This window comes from Mirounga leonina, unplaced genomic scaffold, assembly GCF_011800145.1.
Source record: "Mirounga leonina isolate KUSES-001 unplaced genomic scaffold, KU_Mleo_1.0 Mir_488, whole genome shotgun sequence".
NCBI classification, from domain to species: Eukaryota; Metazoa; Chordata; class Mammalia; order Carnivora; family Phocidae; genus Mirounga; species Mirounga leonina.
The window spans coordinates 2,389,526-2,417,187 of NW_023270777.1; the positions used below are offsets into that span (position 1 = coordinate 2,389,526).

A 27,662-nucleotide genomic window follows, 5' to 3' on the forward strand; every position below is an offset into this window, starting at 1 on the left:
TTGGACCAATTGATGGTCCTTGCTGTGTTTTCCTCAACAAGCTCTTGAGTTTTTCTTTTTAAATTATTATTTTTTAATTTTAATTTTATTTTTTAAAAGATTTAAAAAGATTTTATTTATTTGAGAGAGCAAGGGGGGGGAGGGAGCGAGAGAAGCAGACTCCCCGCTAAGCAAGGAGCCCCGTGCGGGACTTGATCTCAGGACCCTGAGATCATGACCTGAGCTGAAGGCAGACACTTAACTGACTGAGCCACCCAGGTACCCTTCTTTCCTTTTTTAAATTTATCTTTTTTTCCCCCCTAAACTCCTGCTTTTGGATTTACCAAGTTCGCTTTCTCTTTCAACAATTTCTATCTTTTTTTAGCTTCCTTTTGTTTCTCTTTCTCTCTTTTTTAAGAATAATGGAAGCATTTATGGCTATACATTTTCCTCAGAGTACAACTTTTGCTGGGTCTCACAGCTTTGGGAACCCCGTGTTCCTGAAATCAGGGAGGTAAGTTGTTTAGGAGTCCAGATCTCAGTGGTACAGGGCTCAGGCTTTGAGCCTGAGGGCAGAGGCCGTGTCTGCTACAGGACCCTATGGCCTGGAACAGAGCCAGGCAGAGTAAAGCACCAGCGGATGCCCACGGATGACTGAATGAACACAAGGGAAGGAAGCAAGCAGGTGGGACCAGAGAGTTAGGGACCCATTATAAGTCTGCAAACCCAGCCTCATTTCTGGCCCCGTGATCTATCAGCTCACAAAGGTTTCGGCAGAGCCAGTTGGATCTGCTTTCTGAAGGAGCAGAGCAGAATCCAAAACAGCCAGGGACAGTCTAGGGAAATGGGAGTCAGGGGTGCTGGACGCTAGTCAGAAAGGAACTTCAAGGTGAGCCATGTAGCAGAGCGAAGAGAGGGAATGAGTTTCGAGAGGCCTGGTTTGCCAAGGCCCTGGTGGGTGGGGAGAGATGAAGGAGAACCGTCTCTGAGGGAGATGGTTCCAGGTCTCCTGGGGAGTGTTTGGCATTCCCTGGCGAGAAAGAGAAAGAAGGTGGTTTTGAGGCCAGGGAGGCTGGTGGCTGCACAGCCATCTGGGATCCTTGGGGCAAGCCAAGGTACTCCCACAGGCACTTGAAGCCTGGTTGATAAGGCTGAGAAGACAGTGGCCCCAGAAGCTTCTCTGGACCTTAGCACCCCTCCCTCTGCCTCCAGGGAGGAGGTGGGCCAAGCCATGTCCCTACTGTCTGGCCATCCCTCCAAGCACTGGCTGAGCCAGCAGTGAGTGATGGGGAGAGCTCGCCCCCAGCCCCCCCCCTGGGAGCCAACAGCACCAAGGAATAGGATGGGCGGGGGTGCTGAGCTCCCCAACCTCAGCTCTCCTCCCTACCCCAAGAAGCCCTTTGAAAGGTTTTCCTGGCAGAGTTTAAAGCTTCAATTCATTGAATTGCCTGGCATGAGGCCCAGGATGAGGGGATGCCGGGAAGGCCCCAGCCCTACACCCCAGCCCTCACCTTAGCCGCCCCCACTTTCCTGGGACCCAGGCCGGCAGGCCTCCCCTGCTCCCTCTCTTCATCCAACGGTACCCACCACCTTTCCCCTCGGGGACCCAGGTATCCTGCCCCTTTCTTGCGGAGCAGATGGCCACCCCAGAGGCCCAGCCTTGCTAAATCAGACATTTAAATCCCATAATCCTTGGTGAGAGGCTGACGGAGGGGGTAGCAGCCCAATCCTAGAAGCAGGGGCAGGAGAGAACCTCGTGCCAGGCCTGGCAGGAGGGGAGGAGGGACAGTTGGTTCCCGAGTTATGAATGGAGCGCCCCCCCTCCCTTGTTGTCATGCAGCCCGCAGACTGACCCAGTCTCCAGCTTTTGTTCTCCTCTGGGAGCCCCGGCCTTGGGCCCCCCAGCCCACACTCCCGGGAGACTCAGGTGGCTGCCTCCCAGGGTCACCGCCTTCTTCCCCGCTGCGGTACGCGGGCCCCACGCAGCCTGCCCAGGCGCCCACCCCACGGACACACAGGTGGTAGCAAAGTTTATTGTAAAATAAGAGACTGATATAAAAACGGGATATAAAAAGGGAAGAGGAGGAGGGGGTGTGGATGCAGAGTGCAAAAGAAATCGATCCTGAGAGATTGGGGGAAGTAAAAAGACTTCAGCAGATACAGATCCTACACCAGGGATGGAATCCTCCAGGCTGTGAGATGGGAGTGAGATGTCCTCCTGGGCGCCGGGGCTCCCCAAGAGGTCAGACAGAATTTGGCTGGGCCAGCAGGAAGGGGACCCCTCACCAGCTGCCCCCTCATACGAGCTGTCGCCCTGCCCACCAGCATGGACAGGGGACCGGCAGCCTCGGAGGCACCACGTTGCAGACATCATGGGGTAAAAGGGCTGTTTTGGGGGGGTCAGACATACATAATTTCATTCACCCTCACAACAAACTCCGTGAGGTAGGTATGGTTATCAGCATTTCATAAAAATGGCCTATGAAATTAGGAAATTTCAATCACTGGCTAAAACAGTAGAGAACTGGGCTCACAGCCCAGCGTGTGATTAGTTCTAATATGCTCCCGACATTCAGGAACATTTTCCTACCTCTCCCATGGTTCCTCACAGTAAAAATCTTTAAAAAACCAGGCTGGAACGTCCTACGTCCCCCCCGACCAACCGACCTTGTAGGCCAACTTCTTTAGCAGAGCCTTAGGGCAAGGCGAATGGAAGAATCCAAAGCGTCTCTGGGGCACACTTGTACCAAGCAGTCCACACACCGAGCAGGTGTGCTCAAGCTCCCAAGTCCCAAAAATGCCAGGGAAAGAGGGGCCAGGGGGAGGGGGTCAGTGGGGGGCGGGAGAGGGGGACACAGGAAGCAGGGGACGTCAGTCTGAGTCGGGCCCCTCTCTCTTGAACATCAGTTTTTTATGGCGGGAGGTAGACTGCCCCTTCTTAGCCTTCAGGTGGCTGTTGGGGAGACAAGGGGGAGGGGAAGAGATGACATCAGCGAGTGGGAGGCTGGGGGCTCCTTGTCCTAGACCTCCGCTTGGGAGGGCCCGAGGCGGGAGCAAGGGAATTTCAGTTAAAATGGTCATCGCCAACTGCAGGTATGTTTGCTGAGACCCGGGTCACTTCCGCGTATTCTCTTCATCTTCCCCCCACCTTGTCGGACAAGCAAGGAAACCGAGCCCAAGAAGGGGAGTGGCAAGGCCCCAGGGATGCTCGTACTCGGCAGGGCTGGGGGTCTGTCCCAACCCCGCCATGTCCAATACTCCCACATGGTTATCAGGCCCCGATTTGAGCCCCCAGCTCTGTGCCAGAGGTTGTTGGAAATGACAAAGAAACACCCCTGCTCATCCCTGGAGGGGCTTGGGGACCTCCCAAGGCAGGAATGGGGTTGCGGGATACGCCTAGGGGGAGACGGAAGCATGTTTGGGCCGGGGGGGGGTCCCACCGTGAGGGCGTCAGCTCCCTTTGACCTTGAAGGTAGGATTAGAATGGAATCCCGTGTCTTTCCAAGGTAGGAAGGCAGGCGTGTGGGGCTGGGAGAGGCCCCTGGTCACTCACCTGGAGTGAGCCCTGCTTCCCCCTGGCTCCTTTCCGCTCAGGGCATCCTTCAGCTCCAAGGCCTCATTCAACTCCCTGAACATATTGAAGCGTTCACGTCCACGGATCTGTGGCAGGGCAGGAGGGGGAGAAAGAAGCATGAAGGCGAAGCCCCAGTACCATGGAACCCCCGTGGTGTGGTGTGGCAGTCTGCATCGAGGGACGGCCGCGCCCTGATGGCAAGTGCCCTAACTGCAGGCACTGCAGTCAGGAAAAAGACAGCGTTCTCAGCGCTGGGCTTGAAAACAATATTCAACCCAGGAATATTCACTTCCAGAATCGGGGACAGGACCAGAGGAAAGGATGGATACAGGAACAGGGCCTAGCCTCCCGTTTGCTCCCTTCATAGTTTTTTTTCCCTCATCCGGGCCCACTGAGTGGGGGCAAGAGCCTGCCTCTCTGTCCCTCCCAGGCTTGGTACCTGAAGGGTGAAATATTCCCCATCCAGTGGCTTCTTCTTTTGGGGAGGAGAGGAGCTGGTGCTGGGAGTCAGTGCTGGGAAAGAGGGGAGGAAAGACAAGAGAAGAGTACATTTTGAGCAGAACTGCACCCTCTGCGCCTCCCCTACCACCTCTTGTCCTGCCTGCTTACCTCGCTTAGTGCTCCCGGGGGGCGGCTCGGGGCAAGGCTCCCCCTTCTTGCGGAAATTCTCCTCCTCTGTGCGCCGGTCTCGCCCGGGACAGGCACAGACGCGTACCTCAAAGCTGCTCCGCCCCAGCACGTTACCACTACCCCGGCAAGGAGACCAAAATGGGAGGCGGTGAGGGAGGTGAACCACCCCCTAACTCCCAACCACCCTCGTCCTCTGCGGAGCCTGAGACAAGGACTACCGAGAAGCCGCAGGTCAGAGAGGTCCCAAAGCCGGAGAAAGGAAACTGGGGGAGGTGGGGGACAGCGGAGGAGAGTCCAGGTGTGGGGCAGGCATGAGTGGGAAAGATGGGTGTCAGTAAGGGAGGGAGGGGCGGGGGCGGGGCGGCGTGCAGGGCCCTACCTGGAGTCTTCCAGGGTGATGATGGTGAGGATGGGCCTCCGGTTCATGCCCCCCATGCAAGAGCTATTACACATGTAGTTGTAGTGGACAGTGGTACAATCAGAGCCGACCTGAGCCAGAAGACAGGCCCAAGGTCAGGCCACCCCGCCCCCGGTGGCCTGCAGTCTCCGTAGGCCTCAGTTTCCCCAACCGCGGAACGGGGACGACCCGCCTGGCTCTGCACACCTCACGGGGCCGTGCGGAGGCTGAATAAGGAGAAAGCCCCCCCCCATGTCGCACGTGATGGGCCCCTCCAGCCCTCTCCTCCCAGAGACCTCAGACGCCAAACCAGACCTCGGGCGGCTCGTAGGGCACCACCACGCTGTGGCGGAAAGTGTTTCTGTCGTCCAGGTACTTGGCTCGCAAGTTGCCTTCCACCCGGATGAGATGCTGAGGCGGGGCCAGCCCTGCGAGCAGTCGGGGAGGAAATCAGGAGATCAGGGGTTTGGGGCCTCGGGGCACCGCCCGCCCCAACGGCCGCCCCCGCCCCCGCCGCTCACCATCGCTGCTGTCCGGACAGCGCTCGTGGTGGGGACAGCGCCGTACCACCTCTGTCACGAACTCGGACTTCTTATAAATGGCCATGGCGCGGACGCAGGTGTCGGGTGGGGGCGGGGAGCTGACCCACAGCTGCACGGGGCAGGTCTTTGCCAGCTGGCAAAACAGCTTGTTGAGGGACGGGGAGTACTGTAAGGAGAGGAGGAGGGGCGGACAGGTCAGGGGATGAGTGTGGGGGGGTGGCGGCCGGGGGCGCATATGGACAAACAGCCAGAGCACCAACCGGAAGCCACAGGCCGTGTGGGGACAGTGGCTAGACCTGGCGGGGTTGGGGTCCGTATCCCAGAAGCTTACTTTAAAAAGCCAAGGACTGAATGAGTGAAGGAAAAGCAAGAAGAGTTCCAGGGCCCCGTTATGACGGGAAGGGTGAAAGCCCAAGATCAAAGACTAAGGAGGGCGCCTGGGTGGCTCAGTTGGTTAAGCCACTGCCTTCGCTCAGGTCATGATCCTGGAGTCCCGGGACCGAGTCCCACATCGGGCTCCCTGCTCGGCGGGGAGTCTGCTTCTCCCTCTGACCCTCCTCCCTCTAATGCTATCTATCTCATTCTCTCTGTCTCAAATAAATAAATAAAATCTTAAAAAAAAAAAAAAAAGACTAAGGAGAAGTGCAGACTGGAGAGGCCCAAAGTGTGGCCAGGCGAGGAACAGTCCCATGGAAACCAGCCCGTGAGGGCCACTGACCGTGCAAGTAACAGACTTGGCTGTCCCGGAATGCAGGAACCCCAAACGGAACCCATAGGTGCCAGGGTAGGTCTTCGGGGAAGGGACGAAGGATGACAGGGGCCAGGAGGTGGCTGGTCCGAGACCCGCGGGGGCAGGAGCTGCGGACATCCTGGGAGCGTCATCGGACCCTGTATCCAGCCAGTTCGCGACGCCTTCTGAGAGCAGCAGATCGTCCACTGCCGGGGACAGCTCGGAAGACTGCAGGTGGAGAGACAAGAGTCGGAGGGCCAGGTCCCCAGCGCCCCGCCCCGCAGGCCCCCCCCCCGCCCCATCCAGTCCTTACCAGAACATTGTTTTCAGGAAGCCTGGAAGACAAGAGCAGAAAGTCAGTGCTGGTGTTTGCTTCCCACGGGCTTCTACCAGGGGGCTGGGGATTGGGGTGGACGGGCAGGATGGGGCAGTGATGCCGGGAGGCTGGTGGGGAGCCTGCCCTGCCCTCCACTTACAGGTTCCACAATTCGGAAAATGTCTCCTGGCTCAGAGGGGGGTCGATGGTGAGCTCCGACTGTGGGTCCTGCATCGCAGCTCCTGGGAAGGGAGTGTAGCCGCTGTGGAGAGCAAAGTGGGGGGTCCAGTATGAGACACACCCAACCCCGGGCCCCCCAACCCTGAGGCAGGAGGGACCTCTCCACCAACACCGTACCAGGGCCTGAGATGCCGCGGCCCCTGGCCTCCCCAGGCGCAGGGTTGCTCCTGCCCAGCCCAGCCCAGCCCAGCCCACCCCACCCGGCCTCAAGGTACAAAGATAACCAGAGAGGGAATTTCAGCCTTCCCACCACTGAGTCCACAAGCCTTCCTGGAAGGGTACCCTATTTCTGTCCTCCGTCCTGGTAATAAGGATGAAGCATGTCAGCCTACACCCTCCCCCTGGGGGAAGATACCTCCAGGGACCCCCACATTCCCCACCTGAGCCCCTTCATCACGAAGCTTCCTGAAGAACTGGAATCCCACTCCCAGCCCTGGCGCACAGGGTCCTCAGGACTCCCCCGCCTGCCTCTCTGACTTCATCTTCTAGCACGCTCCAGCCACGGGCTGCCCTTCTCTGCTGCCAGACACAGCCCGGTTTAGCCGGCTGGTGGTTCCCTCTACTGGGAACCCTGGTCCAGCCACTGCTGCAGGGGAGGCATCTTCTGGGACCTTGTCTTGAATGTCACAGCTCCTCAAGGATGTTTGCCCAGACCGCCCGGGCAAAGACTGCGGGGAGTAAGTGAATGGTTGTGCCCAGGCCGTGAGCAGGTTGTGAGCTGTCCAAGGAGCGAGCAGTTCACAGGGGCAGTCCCAGTCCCGGCCGGCCGGGGCTCCGTCCCAGGCTCTGCGGCCACCGGCCACCTTCTCGTGGCATCTTCCCTGACACCAAGTTTGCCTTGAGTTTTGAGAAAAAACCACGCCCCCTGTGGACGTCCCGTTCATTACTTCTTTGTCTTGTAGAGCATGACAAGCCCATCACCCCCACCCCCACCCCCCGCAGCTCCTCCCACCAACATTCACCTGCTCCCAGGCCTGATTTCTTATGTACTCAGAGTTTGTGAAATCCATTCGTGTGGGTTAATTCATTTGTCCCAAGAACCACTCTGGCCGCCCCCGAGCCACCCCCCCCCCCCGCCGCGACAGGTGAGGAAACTGAGTCTCCAAACCCGCCCACAGCACACATAGGCGAACAAATGAGCTTTTATTAAAAATGACCATTCAGACATCTAGCAGGAGGATGCGTACTTCATCACCGACTATTCTCTCTTCAGAGCTCTCTTTTGTTAAGGCTGGAGGTGCAGATTTTGGCTGACAAAAGTCCTCCAATGAAGAGGTTGGCAAAGGGCTCCTTATCACAGCCGCCAATGCTGGGGTGGGGGTGGGGGGGGAGGATGGACAATGCCTGTGGAGGGAGGAAGGCAGGAGCGGGCGGCAGGGGAAGTGATCCCAAATCTTTGCTTGGCAGGGAAGGACCAGGACCCCGCTCCTTCTATGATCAAAAGAACTTTGAGATGTTTATGGAAGGGAGCTTCAGAAGTCGAAAGCCCTAAATGTTACTTACATTTGCTGTGCAACTTTACCCGCCTTTACTTTACCTTACCTTACCAACTTTACCTACCTCAAGGGCTAGCCTTTTGGCTTCCTCACACACAGGCATTGAGTTTTCCTCATCTTTATGTGTTTAGTGAAAACTACCCAGGACTGGGAGCCATGAGCGGCAGGCTAGGCCTGCATCCCAGTCTCACCACGTAATAGCTGTGTAATTTGGGGAAGATACTTAACTTCTCTGTGCCTCAGTGTCCTCTGCTCTAAAGTAGTACCCTACTTATTATGGGTAAGGTAGAGCGCTGAGAAAAGTGCCTGGCACATAATAAAAGCTTGACAAATGTGTTTGTTTATAGGATTATCCCATTTTATTAGTTCTATATTGCAGGTACAATCACTAGGAAACCTTTTCAGAGCCGGTCCTTCCCAGGGATGAGCACCAAGGGCCAGTAAACTGAATTTTCAGAAGCTGAACCAGACCTTCCAAAAGGCTAGGGAGGCAGAACGTTTACATAGATATCCCTGGTGGGAAGGCCACAAACTCAACTGGGACTCCATCGAGGGGCCCAGCCCACCACCATCCCAACAAGAGCTGATGTTTATCCATCCCCACAGGGGCCCACTGCTCCCAGAGGCTTATCTCATTAATCCTCTCAAGAAGCCCTTAGCGGTAGGTATCACCAGCTGAGGGAATGGAGGTTGAAAGAATTATCTCACTTATCCAGATTCAGAAACCTCCCGAGGGGCAGGGCGAGGGATTTGAACCTGGGCTGTCCAAAGCCCACACCCAAGCTCTAAATAATTATGCTCCTCTGCCTTCATCCAGAGTCTGGTGTAAAAAATTTTCTTGGCTGAAAGCTATTTGGTTGGAAAAAAACAACAACCAATATGATTCTGGAAAATAATAAGGCAGGGTCAGGCAACTTACTGCTTTGCAAAACCACTTCTAGGTAAACCCCCTTAGAAGAGTGTTGTATGGGGCAGCAAGAGTTTTGCACAAATATGTTCACGTCAGTGGGTTGTTCTCGATGACAGGTGACGAGAAACGTTACTATCCACCAGTAGGGAATGGCTACATGAAATACCGACAAGAGAGAGACATTTACTACAACAGTTTAAGGAAATGAGTTTATCTGTATATATGTAACTAGATATAGCTCAGAAACAGGTTGATTACAAAATACAATTTGCAGGGGGAAAAAAAAGCCAAACACAGTAATGTAGGTAGTTTATGTGAATTACAAATACAAAATGACTACAGTTGACCCTTGAACAATGTGGGGGTTGGGGGCGGGGCCCCCTGTGCTGTTGAAAATCCATGTGTAGCTCTTGACTGCCCCAAAATTTAACTACTAATAGCCTACTGTTGAGCAGAAGCCTTACCAATGACATCAACAATTAACGCATATTTTGTGTATGTACTATATATACTATATTCTTTCTTTTTAAAGATTTTAGTTATTTATTTGAGAGAGAGAGCACACAGAGGGAGAGAGCACAGAGGGAGAGAGAGAGAGGGAGAAGCAGACTCCCCACTGAGCAGAGAGTCCAACACGGGGCTCTATCCCAGGACCCAAAGATCACTACCTGAACGGAAGGCAGATGCTTCACCGACTGAGCCACCCAGGCAACTCTTATATACTATATTCTTTTTTTAAAAAATTGTTTTATTGTTATGTTAATCCCCATACATTACATCATTAGTTTTATATATACTATATTCTTCAAGTAAGCTAGAGAGAGGGGTGCCTGCGTGGCTAAGTCGGTTGAGCATCTGTCTTCAGCTCAGGTCATGATCCCAGGGTCTTGAGATTGAACCCCCACATGGGGCTCCCTGCTCAGCGGGGAGCCTGCTTCTCCCCCTGCTCATGCTCGCTCTCCCTCTCAAATAAATAAATAAAATCTTAAAAAAAGCAAGCTAGAGATAATGCTATTAAGATAATCACAAGGGAAAAAAAGGCATTCACAGTACTATACTCTATTTATCCAAAAAATCCATGATAAGTGGTCTCATGCAGTTCAAACCTGTGCTGTTCAAGGGTCAACTGTATTTATTGCTTATAAACATATATACGTGGAAGTATGAAAGACAGGCAAGAATAAACACTTACAAACTATGATAGTGATGGTCTCAGAGAGAGGGAGGTATGTATGCTCATGGGACTGGGGGTACCATCACAGGGTTCTGGCTTGATTAATGAAGGAAAATTTAAAAAGATGGTATTCATACATTACTTGTATATTAAAATAGGGACACAAATAAGACAAATGTTAAGTGTTATAATTCTTTGGTGGGAATACGAGTGTTGTATTATTCTCATCTGTGTTTTTCTAAAATAAAAAAACCTAAAAAAGAAAGATGGACTCCCGTGTATCCATCTTCCAGCTTCAAGAATAATCAACATTCTGCCTTTATTGTCTCCCCTAAACCCCCAGCCGCTCCCCAGAAGCCCACAAATGTTTCTGAGGTAAAATCTACACAAGTTGAAATGCACAATCTTAATTTTACCAATTAGAAAACCAATTTGACACATTTTGATACAACCTTGTAACCTAGCCCTACCAAGCCTAAGACACTTTGCCGTGTTTCCTTCTGAAAGTTATACATTTTATGCTTAGGTCTACTATCCATCTCAAACTTTGTATGGTGTGAGGTAGGGGTTAAGGGTCAGGGGTCAAAGTGCATGTTCCACTTCCAGTTGTTTTAGCATGGCTTCATTCTGGGGCCTTTGTAGGAAACCATTTGACTACACTCACGTGTCTTTTCCTGGGCTCTATTCTGTTCACGGTTGTTGTCCTACAGTAGCTTTATAGTAATCTTGAAAGTCAGCTAGTTTAAGACCTCCAACTTTGTACTACATTTTCATTTTGGAATCGGCTTGTCAGTTTCTACAAACAGACCTGCTAGGATTTTGATTGGGATCAAACTAAATCATTTTGGAGAGTACTGACATCTCAACACTATTGAGTGTTCCATCCATGAATATGGTACTCTGTTATTTAAATCTTCCTTAAATTCTCTCAGCAATAGTTTGCAGTTTTTAATATAGAACCCTTGTCCATCTTTTGTTCAATTTATCCCCAGGTATGTACGCTATGTTTTTGGATGCTTTGTAAGTGGCACTGTTTTTACAATTCATTTTCCGACTTCAGATTCAATGGTTGCTATTATATAAAAATACAATTTATGTATATTGCCTTTGAAACCTGTGACCTTGCTATCATCACTTATCAGTCATGACAGTTTTTCTTTTTAAAAGATTTTATTTTTTAAGTAATCTCTACATCCAACATGGGGCTCAAACTTCCAACCCTGAGATCAAGAGTTGCATGCTCTACCAACTGAGCCAGCCGGGTGCTGTTTTTCAATGGATCTTCTATTAGCCTGGTTAACACCTTCAGTGTAATGTTGAAGGGGTGAGAATCAAATCCTTTTCTAGTTCCTGATCTTAGAAAACAAGCATTCAGTCTGTCATGATTATGTATTGATGGTAACTTGATTGGGGGTGCCCTTTATCAGACTGAGAAAGCTTTCCTTTTCCTAGTTTGCTGGGAGCTTGGCTTTTCTTTTCTTTTTAAAATCATGAATAGGTGCTGCATAATGTCAACTGCTTTTTATGCATCTGTTGAAATGATCATAGGATTTTTATCCTTCAATCTGTTAGTGTGGCAAATTACACTGATTTTTTAAATGTTAAAACATCATTGCAGTCTAGAGATAAACTCTACTTGGTCAGGATGTATTTACCACTTTTATAGATTATCAGATTTGATTTGCTAAGATTTTTGCACATACATATTTGCATATACATATGTATATGTATATATATACATATTTGCATATGTATGTATATATTAGCAAGAATATTGGTCTAAATGTTCTTTTCTTGTAATGCCCTTGTCTGGTTTTGGTATCAGGATTCTCAGGATATCATGAAATTAGTTGGGAAATGTTACCTCTTCTATATTCTGAAAGTTTGCATAAGATTGGTACTGTTTCTTCCTCAAATGCTTTAAGAGAAGAACAAAGAAGAAATAGAATAGAAAATAGCATTAACATGGTAGACTTAAACCCAAACCTTACAATAACTGCATTAAATTAAATGGACCAAGCACTCCAATTAAAAGCATTTTAGTGGGGGGGAAGGAGGGCTTTTTCAACAAGTGGAGCTAGAGGAACAGGATATCTATATAGGAACCCCCCCAAAAAAAACCAGAACTCCTACCTCACATCATAAAAATTATTTTAAAATTAATTAATTAATTATGGCTCATAGACTTAAGTATAAAACCTAAAACCGTAAAGGTTCTTGAAGAAAATATCCTAGAGATTCTTCATGACCTTAGGGTCAGCAAAGATTTTCTAAATAGGTCACAGAAAACATCTGAAAGACAGAAGATGAATCTTCTGCTGCTCCTTAGACAGTGACAGAGAGGCAAGTAACAGGTCAGGAGAAAACACAAATAGTGACAAAAGAAGCCTATCCAGAATATATAAAGAACTGCATGCAGCTGAACACAGTTTAAAAAAGCAAATAAACCAACTTCAAAAAAATGGGGGAAAGATTTGAAAAGCCGCTTCCATTATGACATAGGAATGGCCAATAAGCACATGAAAACTGATCCTAGCTAAGAGGATTGCAAATTAAAACCACAATGATGTACCACATTAGAAAGACTGACAAACCAAATGTGAGGAAGGATGGCTCTTGCTGGTGGGAATGTAACACCGGGACAACCACTCTGAAATATGAGAATTTAAAAAGTCAAGTTTATATCTCCTCTCTTACCTAGCAATTCCATGCCCAAGCAGTTATCCAAATAATAATAATAGTAATAAAAATACGAAAACATATGACCACAAAGAGAATTGTACAAGAATGTTAATAGCAGCTTTATTCGAAATAACCCCAAACGGGAAACCACTCAAATGGTCACCGAAAGGAGAATGGATAAACAATCCACGGTTTATTCATCCGATGAGATGTGCTAAATACAAAGGAGCAAAACACTGATACATTTAGTAACACGGATGCATGTCACAGGCATTATGCTGCCCACCAGAAACCTACACAAAGGAGCATATCCTGTGTGGGTCCATTTACACGACGTTCTCCAACAGGCAAAACTGGTGACAGAACTCAAAATAGAGACGAGGGTCAGAGCCTGATTAGGTAGAGGCACGAGCACCTTCTCTAGGGCGATGAAAATGTGCGTTTTGACAGGCTGGGGGTTAGCTGCCCAAACTCGTCTAATTGCAGTGGGTGTCAATGCTACCTCGATTTCGGAACAAGCTGCACACACGCCCCGCGCGCGGGGGCCGGTGCCGAGCAGGTGCGCAGCAGGTGCGCAGCAGGTGCGCAGGTGAGCGAGCGCAGGCTGGAAGCGCCGCGCCGGCAGGGACGGACGGGCGGGGAGGCCCGACCCCCGCCCCTTCGGCTCCCCTCGGCTCCCCTCGGCTCCCCTCGGCTCCCCTCGGCTCCGCTCGGCTCCGCTCGGCTCCGCTCGGCTCGCCCCGCCCCCTCCAGCCCCCGCCCCTTCCGCCCCCACGACGTTCGCTCTGCGTCCGAAATCGGAATGGCTGAGCCCGGAGCCGGATGCCAAAGAAACCGGGTCCCGGCCCTCAACAAACGGCGCACCGTCGCACTCTGTCATCGTTTACTTCTCAAATGAACCCGTTCTCGAAAATACCCAGGGCCTGCCGTCGGCACGCTTTTTAAAACCCCGTCCCTCGCAATGGTAGCGTCCGCCCGGGTTGCAGCCGGCGGGGTGGAGCACACCATTCAAAGAGGGGGAGGGATTGGGGTTTGCATCGAGACAGACCCTCCCTCCCGCCCCGGAGTGGCAGCTAAGTGGTCCAGGAAGGGGAAAAAAAAAAAGCAGGGGAGGGGGCTCGCCGCTCCTCCTGCACTTAAGCGGAGCCGGGCTAAATGACATTTTCTCTCTTCTTCCCTCCAACCGGGTGGACAGTGAGCTGCTCCGGAAAAAAGACACCGGAAACGCTGCGGCAAAGTGGCAGAAATGTAAACGTACAGCCCAACAATGACAGGGCTCGCGGGCCTCTCGGAGCTGGACGGTCCTCCCCGGCCTCGCGGGCCGACCTCCCGTGGAGCGCTTCCCACTTCCACGACTGACAGTCTAGCTGGATTTCCTCCATCTAGCGGAGCCGGGGACCGGTTGGAAAGAGCCGTCCAGGAAGGACAAAGGTCCGGAAGTTATGGGACCTTAGCAGCTTGGGCTTCCTGGATCAACCCCCCGAATAGTCGTTTCGGAATGGAGCCGAGGTTCCACCAGGATGCGGTGGGCTCGAAAATCTGGGGCCACGGGTCCCCCCAATTCCGAGATTCGAACATCTCAGACCCTGATGCTTTGCGCGTCTTGTTTCAGGGTTCCCCACACCGAGCACTGGGATGGGTGGGGTGGGGTGCGGTGGGGTGCGGTGGGGAAGGACCCCTTAGGCCTGCTGCAGGTCCCACTCTCCTGTTCAGCTCCGAGTCCGGCTGGTCCTAACATCCCCATCACCTACACCCAGGCCTCCCAACTTTGCATTCCTAGGTTGGTGCCGCCAGCCAAGCGTCCGTTCCCGCAAATCGCTAAGTCCCCGGTGCCCCACCCCCAGACCCCCTCAATTCTCCCAAGCTGAAAATACACGGAGCCGAGAGCCGGTGACTCAGAGAGGACTCATCTGGCTCAGCCAGGAGCTTACCCGAACCTCAGGGGAGCGTGTCACCGTCCTGGGAAGCACGCTCCGAGGCCGGACGCCAGGTGACCCCGGAGCCCAGCGGCCACCTGCGCCCAGGATCGCGGCTCTGGACTTTTGAGAGGCTCAAAACTTTTAGCGCCAGTCGGAGCACATGGGAGGGGAAAATCCCAATCCCAGCAACCCCCGCGAGGCTCCTGGCACAAAGCTGGACAGTCGCCATGACAAGTAAGGGCAAGCCGTGCGCCGGGGCGGAGGAGGTGGGGATGGAGCCCGCGGGGAGGACAGGGAGGCAGCCGGGACTCTCGCCGTGTTGGTGCTGTTGCTCCTTGACGTTGGGGTGGGGGAAGTTCGACAAGCCGGAGCTGCGAGGGCAGAGTTGGTGGAACCCATTTTGGAAGACTCCTGCCATGTGTCAAGCATGAAGGTGGAAGGAACAGGGTCCTTTGCACTTGTCGTTCCTCTCCCAGATAGCTGGAGAGTTTCTCCCGAGCAGCTAAAACGTCAGCTTTTAGGAAGGACTCCCTTGACATCCGAATGCAACGAATGCCTTCAGATACTCTGTATCACACCGTCTTGTTTAATTTCCTTCACAGCCCCGACCGTTTTCTGCAAAGATCTGTTCCTTGCCTTAAATTCACAGCAGCGTAAGCCCTGGGGGCAGGGACCTTGTCTACTGTCTTATTCACTGTTGTATTTCTCGGTGCCTAGTACAGTACCGGGTAGAAAGGAAGAGCACGGTAATAAACACACTGAATGAATGAAAAGAGACGGAAGTCAGGAATTTGGCGGAATGAGAAGCAAAAGACGGCCAAAGCCTGTAAAACCAAATATAGCGGTGGCGCCCTCTGCAGGTGGCGGGGGGAGTAGGCGCTTTAAGGGTGCCCGAGGGAGACGGCAGGGGGAGCGCAGGCACTTCTCGCCGAGGCAGAAACTCCCGGACTACAATACCCAGCAGCCACCAGGAGCCCCACGGCTTGATGGGAACGGTAAGCCTGCGTGACCCGCCCCTCCCGCGGGGCGCCCGCGAAATCTGATCCGGGATGCGGAGGTCCAATGGAAAGGCGGGGCCAAGTCCCGCGAGAGCGAGCGGCTCTTAGCGACCGACCCGGCGGAGAGACGCGGTGCCCGCAGCCTCGGCTCGTCCACCTGTCCGGCTCGCCTCCCCGGGGTCTTCCGTCCCCTCCCGGAAGGAGGAGGAAGGCCCCGGCGCGTTCTCCAGGTCTGCGTCCGGGAGCCGGGCGGACTTTGGGGTCGTGTCGGCCACGCGGGACGAGGGTTGCGGCCGAGGCCGGTGTCCCTGCTTGCTCGGCAGCATGAGCGCGCCGGGGGCGCCCGGGTTAGCCCCGGACTGCCTTGCCGCGGACCAGGCCCCCGCTCAGGCCTCCCCGACGGAAGAAAATACGGATCCCGAAGTGTTGCCGCCACCACCACCGGCTGGGGACGACCCTCCGCGCTCGTCCCCGCATCGCACGGCTGGTTCCCAGGAGCCGGGGGAGGGCGGCTCAGCTTCTGCCTGCACCGCCCCGGAGGCGGGCTTCGCTGCTCCCAGCGAGTGGAGCCCTCGAAGCGAGGAGCCAGCACTTTGTGAAAACGTGGGCCTTCCTGCAGAAGAAGCGAACGGGCCAGAGTCGCGGCCCGGAGCAGCCGTGGAAGGTGTGTCCGAGGACCCCGCCCTGGAGGACGAGGGATACGCGTAAGTGGTGGTGGCAGGGCCGTCGGGGCCCGAGGGGATCGGGATCGGGAGTGGGAGATGCGTGGGAGTGCACTGCACGCGGTACCCGCCCGTCCTCAGCCCCACTTCTGCAGGCCCGCTCCCTCCTTGCTTTGCCGACCTAGTTTGTTGGCGCCCCATCTTCCTTCCAGCACTTGGAACTACAGCTTCTCCCAGCTACCTCGGTTTCTCAGTGGTTCCTGGTCGGAGTTCAGCAGCCACCCCGAGAACTTCTTGAAAGGCTGTAAGTGGTAAGTAAGGATAATCGGGCGGGAGATAACCGTGCTCAGGATTTTCACCATAAAACAGCCCCGGTTGTCTGGGAGAAGGAGTAAGAGTTCTCTTGGACTGAGCTTAAATTTCGTCTAGGATTATGTGTCTTCTGCTTTCCTCAAGGCCTTGGGTAGGGTGGGGGCTTACCTACCCCAGGCATAGGCTGAGTCTTAGCCCCGCACTTGGAAAACAGAGCCCTGTCCAGCTTTCTAACTCTTTCCCATTCCTACAGGGCCCCTGATGGTTCCTGCATCTTGACTAATAGTGCCGATAATATCCTACGGATTTATAACCTACCCCCAGAGCTGTACAATGACGGGGAGCAGCTGGAATATGCAGAGATGGTAAGGGTAGGGACTACCTGTGACCCTTCACCAATGCTGCACGTTTCAGCCCTTCAAGTAGGTGGAGAAAGTTGAGTCCACATGTTTCCTGTTCACAAACAGAACATTTCTTCATGAATGTACGCAGGTGGCACTTGCTAGCCAGGATGTGAAGTTTAGAGAGGTGTCCTTCCTTCCTTTAGTTGTGGATACTTGTTTTCTGTAAAAGAGTAGTGGGTTTCTCAGGGCAGTATTTAATTGACTTACAGATGTTTACTGAATGACCGCCAAAGGATCAGTTACTGTGTTTGGTGCTGGGATAAAGTGCTGAAGCAGACAGGTGAAGAGCTGGTTTGCTTTCTCTTGTGGAAGCTAGACGACACACACGTAAAGCGATAAATAACGAAGTTCATCACGCATTATGCTAAATGCTGTGAAGAAAAGAAACAATGAGGAAGGACTAACTTGAGGAGACCACTTTAGATAAGGAAGGGGCTCTCTGAAGAGGCGACATTTGAGCTGAGACATGAAGGATGAGGGGATCAATCATGTGAGGGGCTGTAGAAAGAGCATCCCAGGAAGAGGCAGTGACATGACAGAGCCCCAGAGTGGGGCAGGAGCTTTGTGTTTTCAGGGAACAGAAGGAAGGCCAGCGTGCCTGGACTGAGGCCAGTGAGGGGGAAAGTGTGAGGATGGATCCCATGACCCGTGACCCATGGAGTTTGAAAAACCAGAAGAGAGTTTTAAAACAGAAGAGCGAAATGATGGCTGAAGTTTTTAGAGAATGGATTGTGGCGAACAAGAGTGAAATCAGGGGGATTCATTGGGATGCATCTATCATGGTCCTGGTGAGAAACGGTGGTGTCTCGGGCTGGAGTGGCAGCAGGAGAAATAGAGAGGTGTGGCTGATTCAAAGTGTATTTTGTAGGACGTGGAGGTCAATTGGATGTGAAGGTGCAGGGAAGGAAACAATCAAGGGTCCAGGTGTTTACAGCCAGGTAGGTGGTGGTACGATTTAACTCAGGAGGAAACAGATATGAAGAGGTATTGGGACAAGTCAAGAGTGTTTAGATCTGTGAAATGTGAAGCTAAGGGAGAAATTGGGGCTGGGGGTGTACTTTGGGAAGCGGAGAAGCATGTAGATGGTACCTGGTATCTTGTGAACGGATTCAGTCTTGAGTGTAGCTGGAGAAGGAGAAGGCTCTAGGGCGCCTGGGTGGCTCAGTCGTTAAGCGTCTGCCTTCAGCTCAGGTCATGATCCCAGGGTCCTGGGATCGAGCCCCACATCAGGCTCCCTGCCCAGCGGGAAGCCTGCTTCTCCCTCTCCCACTCCCCCTGCTTGTGCTCCCTCTCTCGCTGTGTCTGTCTCTGTCAAATAAATAAATAAAATCTTTAAAAAAAAAAGAAGGCTCTAACAGAGCCCCGAGCGCTCCAGCAGATGGAGTGGAGGGCAAGAGGGATGACAAAAGCAGGGGCAGAGTCAGGTCTAATGCTGTTGAGGGTGAGACAAATTTAGAGAATGACCCAAGAAGACATCAGTGACCTTGGCAAGAGCACTTTCCGAGGAGTGATAGAGGTAGAAGCCAAGTAGGGCGGGGGGAAGAGGAGTTGGAGACAATTCTTTGGAAAGTTTTCTTGTGGATGGGAGTTGAGAAATGGGATGGTGACCAGAGGGAATATGGGGCCAAAGAAGGGTTAATGGGGTGCTTCTGCAGGGTCGGAAATAACCCAAGAGACAGGGAGGAACTGATGCTGGAGGAGAGAGGGGGTAGCAGGTCCCTGAGCGGCTGACTGAGGACAGGATCTGGAGCACAGCAGAGGACTTTGTTAGGTGCAGAGTCCTCTCTTGCAGTAGGAAGTGAGGCAGCTGCTCAGTGGTTGGAGGATTTCCACATCTCCTCACTTGACTTTTCAGTGAAGCATGAAGGGAGGTTATCAGTTGAAGGAAGAGGGTCTGTGGGGAGAGCGCATAAGGTGTGAATGATTGGTCCCAGGGAGTCGGAAATCAGAGGCAGCAAGGAACGTGGTAGCGTTGCTGTTCTGTGCTCAGGGCCCACTGGAAATTTGTTGCCACCCATTTAAAGTGAGGTCTGGTGACTTCATTGTGCATCTCTCTCTCCTCAGCAAGTGAACGGGCTGTATTTTCTCTGTTTGTGCAGTGAGGATGATGAGCATCGTGGCGCCCAGCTCATAGGCTAGTTGTGAGAATTTAAAAAAATTAATGTAACGTGTACGAATCGGTGCCTGTTTTGTATTCAGTAAACGCTAGTCGTTGGTATTAGTTGAGTCAAGCATGGAATAGGAGGATCATGGGCTGGGATTTGCTGGCAGTGAAAAACAAGGGTGTCCTTAGAGCATCTGCAGAGGGTGTGTGTAGTTGGTTGACTGGAATGTAAAGCAGGTAAGGAAATGGACTGTAAATGGGTTTTTGATGAAGCAGAATAATTGTGGTGGTAGAAATAGAGCAAGTCAGCTGGATAGGTCGGAGACGGTAGTTGGAGATTGTGGTATGACAGGGCCTGGGACTCGACTGTGGGAGGGGCGGCCAGGGTCAAGGGAAGGCCGTGGCTGTGGGTGCTCCGGAAGGCAAGCACTGGGAGAGACCAGAGTGTCGGAGGGACCCACTCGTTCTTTCATTGATTCATTTGGTGAACACGTTTTTGTTGAGCTCATTCTATGGGCCAGGCCCTGTTTTAGGTGCTGGGGATTAGTTGGGAACAGAAACAGACACAAGTCCCCCCGTCCTCTTTGCGCGATAGCTTATAATCCAGTGCAGGGAATAGAAAATAAAGAAATAACCAAGTAAACGGTATACCTGACAAGTGCCATGAAGAAAAATAAAGCAAGGAAGAGGATTGGGGCAACGGACTGCAATTTTAAAAAGGATGGTCAAGGAAGACCTCGCTATTAAGGTGACATTCGAGCAGAGACATGAAGGGAGGAAGGGAGTGAACTGGCTGACATCTTGGGGAAGAATATGCTGGGCACAGAGAGGAGCGAGCTCTCAGGGTGCTGTGGGAGTGAACGTCACCGAGAACCACAGGAGAATCTGTGGGGAGTGAGGCAGGGAGCCGGTCTGCCTCTTTGCGCTCGCCCCTGGTTCTTGCAGCAGGAACCGGGGGTGTCTCAGGGCCGGGCAGGCATGCCGGGGCTCTCCTGCAGGAGCCCAGGAGCGGGGCTAGTGAGAAGAGCCTCTGGAACCATGGCAGGTTGGGAATGGATTGCACAAGCTCGTTTATGAGAAACAGGATTATTAAGGGAAAAACCATCATTAGCCACCACTCTACAAAAGTCAGCCCTTTACGTTTTTGTCCATTCTTTCCAAGCTCTGTACTGCATGGAAGCTTTTTATGTGGTTGTGATCCTGTAGCAGATGGTTTTGTAGACTGCTTTTTTATTTCTTTTTTTTTTTTTTTAAGATTTTATTTATTTATATGAGAGAGAGCACATGAGAGTGGGGAGGGTCAGAGGGAGAAGCAGACTCCCCGCCCAGCAGGGAGCCCGATGTGGGACTCGATCCTGGGACTCCAGGATCATGACCTGAGCCGAAGGCAGTCGCTTAACCAACTGAGCCACCCCGGCGCCCCTGCTTTTTTATTTCTTAACAGTCGTATCCTGAGTGGTTTCCATGGTGCTTTGGTCTCCATAGTCGTGTGTCCTGGTGTCCAATGCTGCGCTGGGTGCCTCTGATCAGTCAGTCCTGTACCTAGTCCCGTTTCACACGTCTGGGTTTCCAGGATTGTTGTATCATAAATTATTCAGTGACCATCTTCATGTGTTTTGATGGAGAGTCTTTCCGTAAGAGACATTTTATGAGTAAGGGATACTCCGGGTCAGGAGTACCCCGTAGTTGTTTCATGTCTCGTGATACCGGTAGCCGACTTGTCTTCAAGGCTCTCGTGCTTTTTGCTTTTGATCTGCTGTTAGCAGTGTGAGTGTGCCAGATCCATCACAGCTTCGTTCGTTAGAGAATTTCACTTTCTGAGTCTGCAAGCTCAGTATTTGGAAATGTTAGTGTAGGTGGGGAAATCGCGGAAGGCCGATTTTGAGTATTTCCAGATACCCGTTTCCTCTTCCCAACATAGTTTCCTAATTCCTCTCTGACTTTTCACAGAGCTTTCTGAAACTCCCATTCCTAACTTCCCAACCTCGGCCCTGAGTTCTTTCCTACCCTGGAGCTTTTGCTCGAGGCCTTCACTCCCTCTAGCCCAGCCAGGGGAGACCGCACATCCTCTGTGCCCTGCGTATCTCAGGTTCGGTGGGGGGGCTGTCCTTGTTCCTAGATGTTATATTCAGACAATTGTGCTCTCTCTTTGTAAAAACTTTTCCTTTGAGGCTTACGCTCTGTGAGTCTCCTTTATCCACCAAGGACATTAACACCTCATGGCTCTCCTGTGCACCCCAAGTCTTTCCACCATCTTGGTGACCTTGGGTATCCAAACCAGAAGCCCGGGTCTCATCCTTTAATCTTCCTTTTCCCTGACCCCCACATCCAATTAATTGCCAGATTCCATCGAGTCCCCCTAATCTTTCGGATCCATTTGCTTCTTCCCACTCTGCTGCCCCTGCTTTAATTCAGGTCTTATTATTGGGGTCCTTATATTACTGGAACAGTCTCCTGTCTTTGTTTGCTCATTAAGACATTTGTCATTGACTGCTGATAATATACTAGGTGTTGGGGAAACAGTGGTGAACCAGACAGATAGGATTCTTGCCTCCTCTGATGGGTGTGGTGTGGAGTGAGGAGCACGGAGGGCTGTAGGAACCTGGAGCGGGGCAGCTTGCTCTGCTGAGGGGTTAGGGAAGGCCTCCCAGTGGAAGAAGCATCTAAGAGACCAGAAGAGTGATTAGGATTCAACCAGAAGGAGTTGTTGAGGGAGGTGAAGGGAGACTATTCCAGACCTGGATGCTAGTGAAAGCCTGCAGATCGAGGGTGTGGTGAGTTGGCACCTTCTGGGGACTGGGAGTCAAAATGGTGGGATATAGAGATTTTAAAGGAGTGAGTCCGGAGGGATGAGCCATGAGAGGTGAGTAGGGGGTAGCCACCTGGTAAGGAGGTTGGGGTTTATACTGAGGGTTACGTGGACTCATTAAATGTTTTAAGCGGGAGCATGATGCTGGACAGAATGCCAACTTAGCAAGGCCTCTGGGGTCTGCCGTGGCTGCAGCGTGGAGAACGGATGGGCAGCTTGGAGCGTGACGGTGCAGGGAGGCCTGGAGAACTTGCAGAATTGTAGCGATGTTAGCAGGAGGGCGGCGGCTTGGCACGGGACTGGAAGGGAGTGCACGCATTCAGGAGCGCCTGGAGGCGGGCCTGGCGAGGTTCGTGTCGCCAGCTGCTCTTTGGTCAGGAGTGGAAAGGGAGCGAAGAGCCGTAGTGGTCCGGGCTGGTGCTCAGATCGGACGCTTAGACATTTGGGTGTGGAGCCCGGGGGGAGCAGGAGGTTTGAAGGAGGCGGGAGCTGGGTCCGTCACAGACCAGCTGAGTTTGAGGTGGTTGTGGGCTGTGCGCCTGGAGCTGCATGCCGGGCGGTCTGATGAGTGGGTTCAGAGTGGAGACGCAAGTCCTGGGGCATGACGTCACGCCGAAGGCCAGGGAACAGCTGACAAAGGACGGTCACCCAGATGTCTCAAAAGAGTCCCTTCACATCAGTAAGGACAAGACAACAACCCGGTAGAAAGAGGAGCAGAAGTAACGAAAAGGTGTTCTTGTGTGACCTTGAGCACAGGTCGCCAGGGCGGTGCCGGTTTGTACCACGGTGGGGTTCTCTCTCACAGCTGCCACCTGGGAAGAAGTCGAGGGTCTGGCATACAAGAGGACGCCGAGCACCAGGCACTCACAGGCTGCTGGTGGGAGAGTGGATCGGGGGGGGGGGAGGGGGGGCACTCGGGCCCAAGCGTGGCTCCCTCTTGCGGGGCAGGCGACGAGCGGCCGTGGAGCTGCCCTCGCACCCCTGCTCCCGAATGTTGAAAGCACAGCCGCCGGAATGCGGAGAAATGCCGCGACTGTCGCAGAGAAGGACAGTGAGCGGGGCTGCCCAGCGGCGAAGGTGCCTGAGCTATGGAGCTCGGTGTGTCACCGTGGCCACGGCCCCCGTCATAGAGAGGTGGACCGTCTGCACCATTGGTACTAAACGGAAAGGCATGCAGGACAATGGTGTACTTCGCGTTTGGGTGGTGGTTTTTTCTTTTTTTTAAGATTTTTTATGTATTTGACAGAGACAGCGAGAGCGGGAACACAAGCAGGGGGAGTGGGAGAGGGAGAAGCAGGCTTTCCGCCGAGGAGGGAGCCCAATGCGGGACTCGATCCCAGGACCCTGGGATCATGACCTGAGCCCAAATCAAGAGTTGGATACTTAACTGACGGAGCCACCCAGGCGCCCCCACTCCCCCTGCTTGTGTTCCCCCTCTTGCTGTGTCTCTGTCAAATAAATAAATAAAATCTTTAAAAAAAAAAAAAGAATGTATTTCTAAAGAGATGGATGAGAATGATGAATTCAAGATAGTGTTTACCTCTGAGGGAAGGTTTTCTTGGGAAGAAGTTTTAACTGTTTTATATTTTATTTTTTAAGCTGGTTGGAGGAGTCACAGGAGTTTCTAAAAATACTTCTTTGCTGGGCAGCCCTCTCAGGTCCCCTCTCTCTTCGGGAGCTTTGTACCATCGCTCCATAAACTTGGTTTTGCTGCCCACCAAAAACCAAAAAACCTTCTGTGCATGTTTGAACCGTTTAATGATTTTTTTAAAGGATCAAATGGCATCTAGTAGGTGCTCAGTAAGTATTTGTATCAATGGTTGGTTCTTGGTTTCTTTGTTGGGATATGTTCTTTGCTTCTTCCTAAGCGTTTAAAAACCAAAAGGATAGACCTGTATGGCTTTGGTGGCCCAAATCTGATGTCAGAGTCTGAGCTGACCCTGGAACATTGAGATCAGGATTCTGTTCTTCATATTAACCCCGTCTGCCTTCTGCCGGTTAAGTGCCGACAGACAGCCCCCCCCCCGCCCCCCATCACAGTACTGCTGGAGGCATGACGGCCTCCTTCTCCTGCCAGTGACCCAGGCATCCCTGCGTCTCTGTCCAGGCCCCTGTCCTTCGCATGGTGGAAGGTGACACCATCTATGATTATTGTTGGTATTCTCTGATGTCTTCAACCGAGCCAGACACCTCCTAGTAAGTGATGTCCTTTGCCTGCCCCCGCCTTCCCTTCCCATCCCGTCCCCCCACCTCTGTTTCAAGGGGACCCTCTACTGAGAGGGAGCTAGGGGTGCCAGGGGTTTCTGGGGGAGGACAGCCTGGTGTACCCTTCAGATGCAAGCAGAGAGGGCCGGTCAGTTGGCTTCCTCCCCTTCCTTTGACAGCACCGGGATCTCAGTGTCCGTGTCTCTCTCAGCGTGGCCAGCAGCAGCCGGGAGAACCCCATTCACATCTGGGATGCATTCACCGGAGAGCTCCGGGCTTCCTTTCGGGCCTACAACCACCTGGTAGGGACCTCCCCGTCCAGGCCCAGGGCTCCTCCTGGCCCCGCTCTCCCTCCTTGGGGACCGCTAAGGCTTTGCCGGGCCTGTTTGCAGTGCTTTCCTGCCCTTAGGACGAGCTGACGGCAGCCCACTCGCTCTGTTTCTCCCCGGATGGCTCCCGGCTCTTCTGTGGATTCAACAGGACCGTGCGCGTCTTTTCCACGGCCCGACCTGGCCGGGACTGTGAGGTCCGAGCCACGTTTGGTAAGCATCTGTGCCCCACAGGGGAGGAGGAAGGAAAAGGGCACCGCCCTGTGCAGAGGGGCTTGTGCGAGCCAGGGGACCGGGCGTGGCCCATCATCTCCAGGACAGCTCAGGGAGGCAGGTTGTACTCAGTAGGCAGAGGAGAAAACAGGTTTAGGGAGGGGGTGAAACTGTCCCAGGGTCAAGCTGCACGGTAAGGAGCTGCTTCACTCCTGAGCGCAGGCCCTGTTGGCGGTGTCCCTTTCGCTCTCCAAAATCTTGGTATCTCTGGGAAATTGGCGGTGAAGCGGTTTCATTTTCCTGTAAGCCTTCAGCTTTCCATCCCTCCAAGATGACACAGGTGTGAGAAGGAAGAAATAAGTCTTGAGCACTTCAGTCCTTTGTGGGGATGGAAGGATCTGGGGGTCCTCAGAGGTCTTTATCCTGCTGTGACAAACGGGGCAGGGGAGGCGTTCATTCCCGGCTCATGGGACAGGAGACAGAGATGCAGCTCTGATTAGCCCGCTACCGTCAGGTGTCCTTGCCCTCTGCGCAACTTTGTTCCTTCCCTGTCTAGCCAAAAAGCAGGGCCAGAGTGGGATCATATCTTGCATAGCCTTCAGCCCAGCCCAGCCCCTCTACGCCTGTGGCTCCTACGGCCGGTCCCTGGGTCTCTATGCCTGTGATGGTGGCTCCCCTCTTGCCTTGCTGGGAGGACACCAAGGAGGTGTCACTCACCTCTGCTTCCACCCCGATGGCAACCGCTTCTTCTCAGGAGCCCGCAAGGTAGGGGTCACGTCCCGAGATTCCAAAGAGGGTGCACCGAAGGCAGGAATGGGGACGTAGTCCGTGCTGTGTTGGGGGACAGACGTGGGAAAAAATTAACCCAAGCTAAGGGAGCGTCTGTAAACCTTGAGGGAAGCAGGGATGTCTTGGGGGGTGGAGGGGGTGGGCAGGGGAGGGATGGACTCCAGGCCCCCCCCGCTCTGTGTCTCCAGGATGCCGAGCTGCTGTGCTGGGACCTCCGGCAGCCTGGTCACCCACTGTGGTCCCTGAGTCGAGAGGTGACCACCAACCAGCGCATCTACTTCGATCTGGATCCGTGAGTGACCGGGTCCTTGCGGCCCGGGGTACCCATGCCCCAGGGCTGCCGGAGCCCAGCTGTAGGTCCCAGCCCCGGGGGTGAGGACTCCGTGTCACTGGGCGTCTCTCTCCCCCAGGACTGGGCAGTTCTTAGTGAGTGGCAGCTCTAACGGGGCTGTGTCTGTGTGGGACTCCAGCGGGGCTGCACAGGAGGGGAAGCCGGAGCCCGTGCTGAGTTTTCTGCCCCAGAAGGACTGCACCAATGGAGTGAGGTGATCCCGGGCCGCCCGGCTCTGGGGGCTCAGGCTGGGGGGCGGGGGGCGCTGAGGTGCTGACGCGCCGTGCGCGCCTCTCTCCCCGCAGCCTGCACCCTAGCCTGCCTTTGCTGGCTACGGCCTCGGGTCAGCGCGTGTTTCCGGAGCCCGCGGACAGTGAGGACGACGGGGAGCAGGGCGCAGACCTTCCCCTGCTTTCCATGCGCCACGTGCACCTTGAATGTCAGCTTCAGCTCTGGTGGTGTGGGGGGGGCCCCGACGCCAGGGCGGCTGATGCCCGCCAGGGCAAGAAGGGGCCGGGGGAGACTGAGGAAGGCGGGGGCGAGTTTGTATAAAAAGGTTCTGTGTGGTACCGGAGGCTTTGTGTCTGTTTTGGGGAGGCGCGTGATGGAGGTGGGGCCGGGAGGGGTACCCGCGGGCTCCCTTGTCCAGCAGCGGTAGGGCTTGGCATATTGTTCCCCAAACCCGGGTGAGAGGTGGGACTAGGCGCGAGCCAATGGGGCTGCGGAGCTCGGTGTGAAGTCAAGCGAGTGGGGGTGGGGCTCCATGCCATTGACTGGCGGGTTGCTAGGCAACTCGGTAAACTGAAGGGGGAACCTGTTTGAAATCTCACTCCCAAGGTGGGGGCGGCAGGGTCAGGGTGAGCGCGGCTGAGCAGCGGTGGCAGGCGCCGTGTGTCAGACTGCTGGGTGTGACTGCGTGAGACCGTGCAGACAGTGACAGACAGGACGCCCGCTCACTCGCGCGGCACGCTGGTTACCACCACCCGGCAGCAGAGGGACCGTTACTCAGCCCGGGGGGGAGGGGAGCCGCAGGGCCCCCCGCCCGCCTCCCCTGGGCTCCCCCAGGAGGCAGGGACTGAGTAGCCCGAGTCAGGGACACACACGAGAGGGCAGAGGTGCCGAGAAGCACAGACGTCCCGTTCTAGGTGCGGGACCGGGGCGGGAGCGGCGCAGGCGGCAGCTGTCACCGGGCCTGTGTCTCCGTTCATCTGCTCGCTTTGGGGGTGGGGGGCGGCTGTGTGGTCGCAAGCAGGGGCTGCTCCCCACCCCCAACCTCGCCAAACACCGAGAAGGGGGCCCCTAAGAGCCCTCGGGCAGGGGATCTGACGTGGGACCTCGCCATTCTGCAGAGCCAGGGGCCTGGAGGCCTGCGACGGCTGAGCGGGGCGAGGAATGTCACCTCTGCCCAGAGGTGCTGAAAGCGAGGGTTCTTACACCCGAAAAGGCAAATCCTCCTCCCTTCCCCCAGGATAATTGGAAACAGCCCTTCCGGCTGATGTGGGTTTGGGGCTGTAGGTACTCCCTTTCCTCTCCCCCGGCCCCGGTTCTCCCCGCCGCCAGGCAGCGAGGGCCCCGGTTTACCCCCCGAACTCTTACCTCGCACCCAGCCCCAGGCAACGGGGAGAGGGCCCAGGAGGAGGAGGAGTGCGGCGACCCGGGCCGGGCGTCCGCCTGTGCCGCCCGCTCCCCGTGTGACCTTGGGCCCGTCTCGGCACCCCCCCCCAGGCCCGAGCCTCAGTTTCTTCATCCCCACAATGGGGGCCCGGTGGCTCTGCCCCTCCCACTCCACACAGGTAGTCGTGACGACCAACTCAGCCCACTTTGTAAAGTGCGGAGCCTTCAAGGTTATTACTATGCTCTCCAGACCTGCCGGGAGCCGCGGCGGCGTTTCGGGCCGGGGGGGGGGGGGGGGGGGGG

The 27,662-nt window shown here is 54.0% G+C and overlaps 2 protein-coding genes across 2 annotated transcripts; one reads left to right on the forward strand and one right to left on the reverse strand.

Moving 5' to 3' along the window:
* Positions 1-1,996: 1,996 nt before the first annotated feature.
* On the reverse strand, positions 1,997-14,760 carry TP53 (tumor protein p53). The gene is made up of 11 exons (XM_034989514.1): positions 14,602-14,760; positions 6,329-6,430; positions 6,166-6,187; positions 5,841-6,080; positions 5,102-5,288; positions 4,896-5,008; positions 4,563-4,672; positions 4,163-4,299; positions 3,993-4,066; positions 3,533-3,639; positions 1,997-2,932 (listed from the first exon to the last, which is right to left on the reverse strand). The coding sequence occupies exons 2-11, from the start codon at positions 6,400-6,402 to the stop codon at positions 2,851-2,853; spliced, it is 1,146 nt and encodes a 381-aa protein (XP_034845405.1). The 5' UTR covers positions 6,403-6,430; positions 14,602-14,760; the 3' UTR covers positions 1,997-2,850.
* Positions 14,761-14,827: 67 nt separating this feature from the next.
* Positions 14,828-26,326, forward strand: WRAP53 (WD repeat containing antisense to TP53). The gene is made up of 10 exons (XM_034989513.1): positions 14,828-16,291; positions 16,462-16,560; positions 16,815-16,926; positions 23,986-24,074; positions 24,295-24,385; positions 24,493-24,625; positions 25,182-25,390; positions 25,603-25,706; positions 25,825-25,959; positions 26,051-26,326. The coding sequence occupies exons 1-10, from the start codon at positions 15,912-15,914 to the stop codon at positions 26,295-26,297; spliced, it is 1,599 nt and encodes a 532-aa protein (XP_034845404.1). The 5' UTR covers positions 14,828-15,911; the 3' UTR covers positions 26,298-26,326.
* Positions 26,327-27,662: the final 1,336 nt, after the last annotated feature.

Coding starts and splice junctions, on each gene's coding strand:
- TP53 (XM_034989514.1), bottom strand. CDS start 6,402: ATGCAGGACCCACAGTCGGAGCTCACCATCGACCCCCCTCTGAGCCAG. Junction 4,673..4,895: donor TGCCCTACGAGCCGCCCGAG/GTCTGGTTTGGC, acceptor CTTCTGGCTCAG/GTCGGCTCTGATTGTACCAC. Junction 2,933..3,532: donor GGAAGCAGGGCTCACTCCAG/GTGAGTGACCAG, acceptor TCTCCCCAACAG/CCACCTGAAGGCTAAGAAGG.
- WRAP53 (XM_034989513.1), top strand. CDS start 15,912: ATGAGCGCGCCGGGGGCGCCCGGGTTAGCCCCGGACTGCCTTGCCGCG. Junction 16,927..23,985: donor AGCTGGAATATGCAGAGATG/GTAAGGGTAGGG, acceptor GTCTCTGTCCAG/GCCCCTGTCCTTCGCATGGT. Junction 24,075..24,294: donor ACCGAGCCAGACACCTCCTA/GTAAGTGATGTC, acceptor TGTCTCTCTCAG/CGTGGCCAGCAGCAGCCGGG.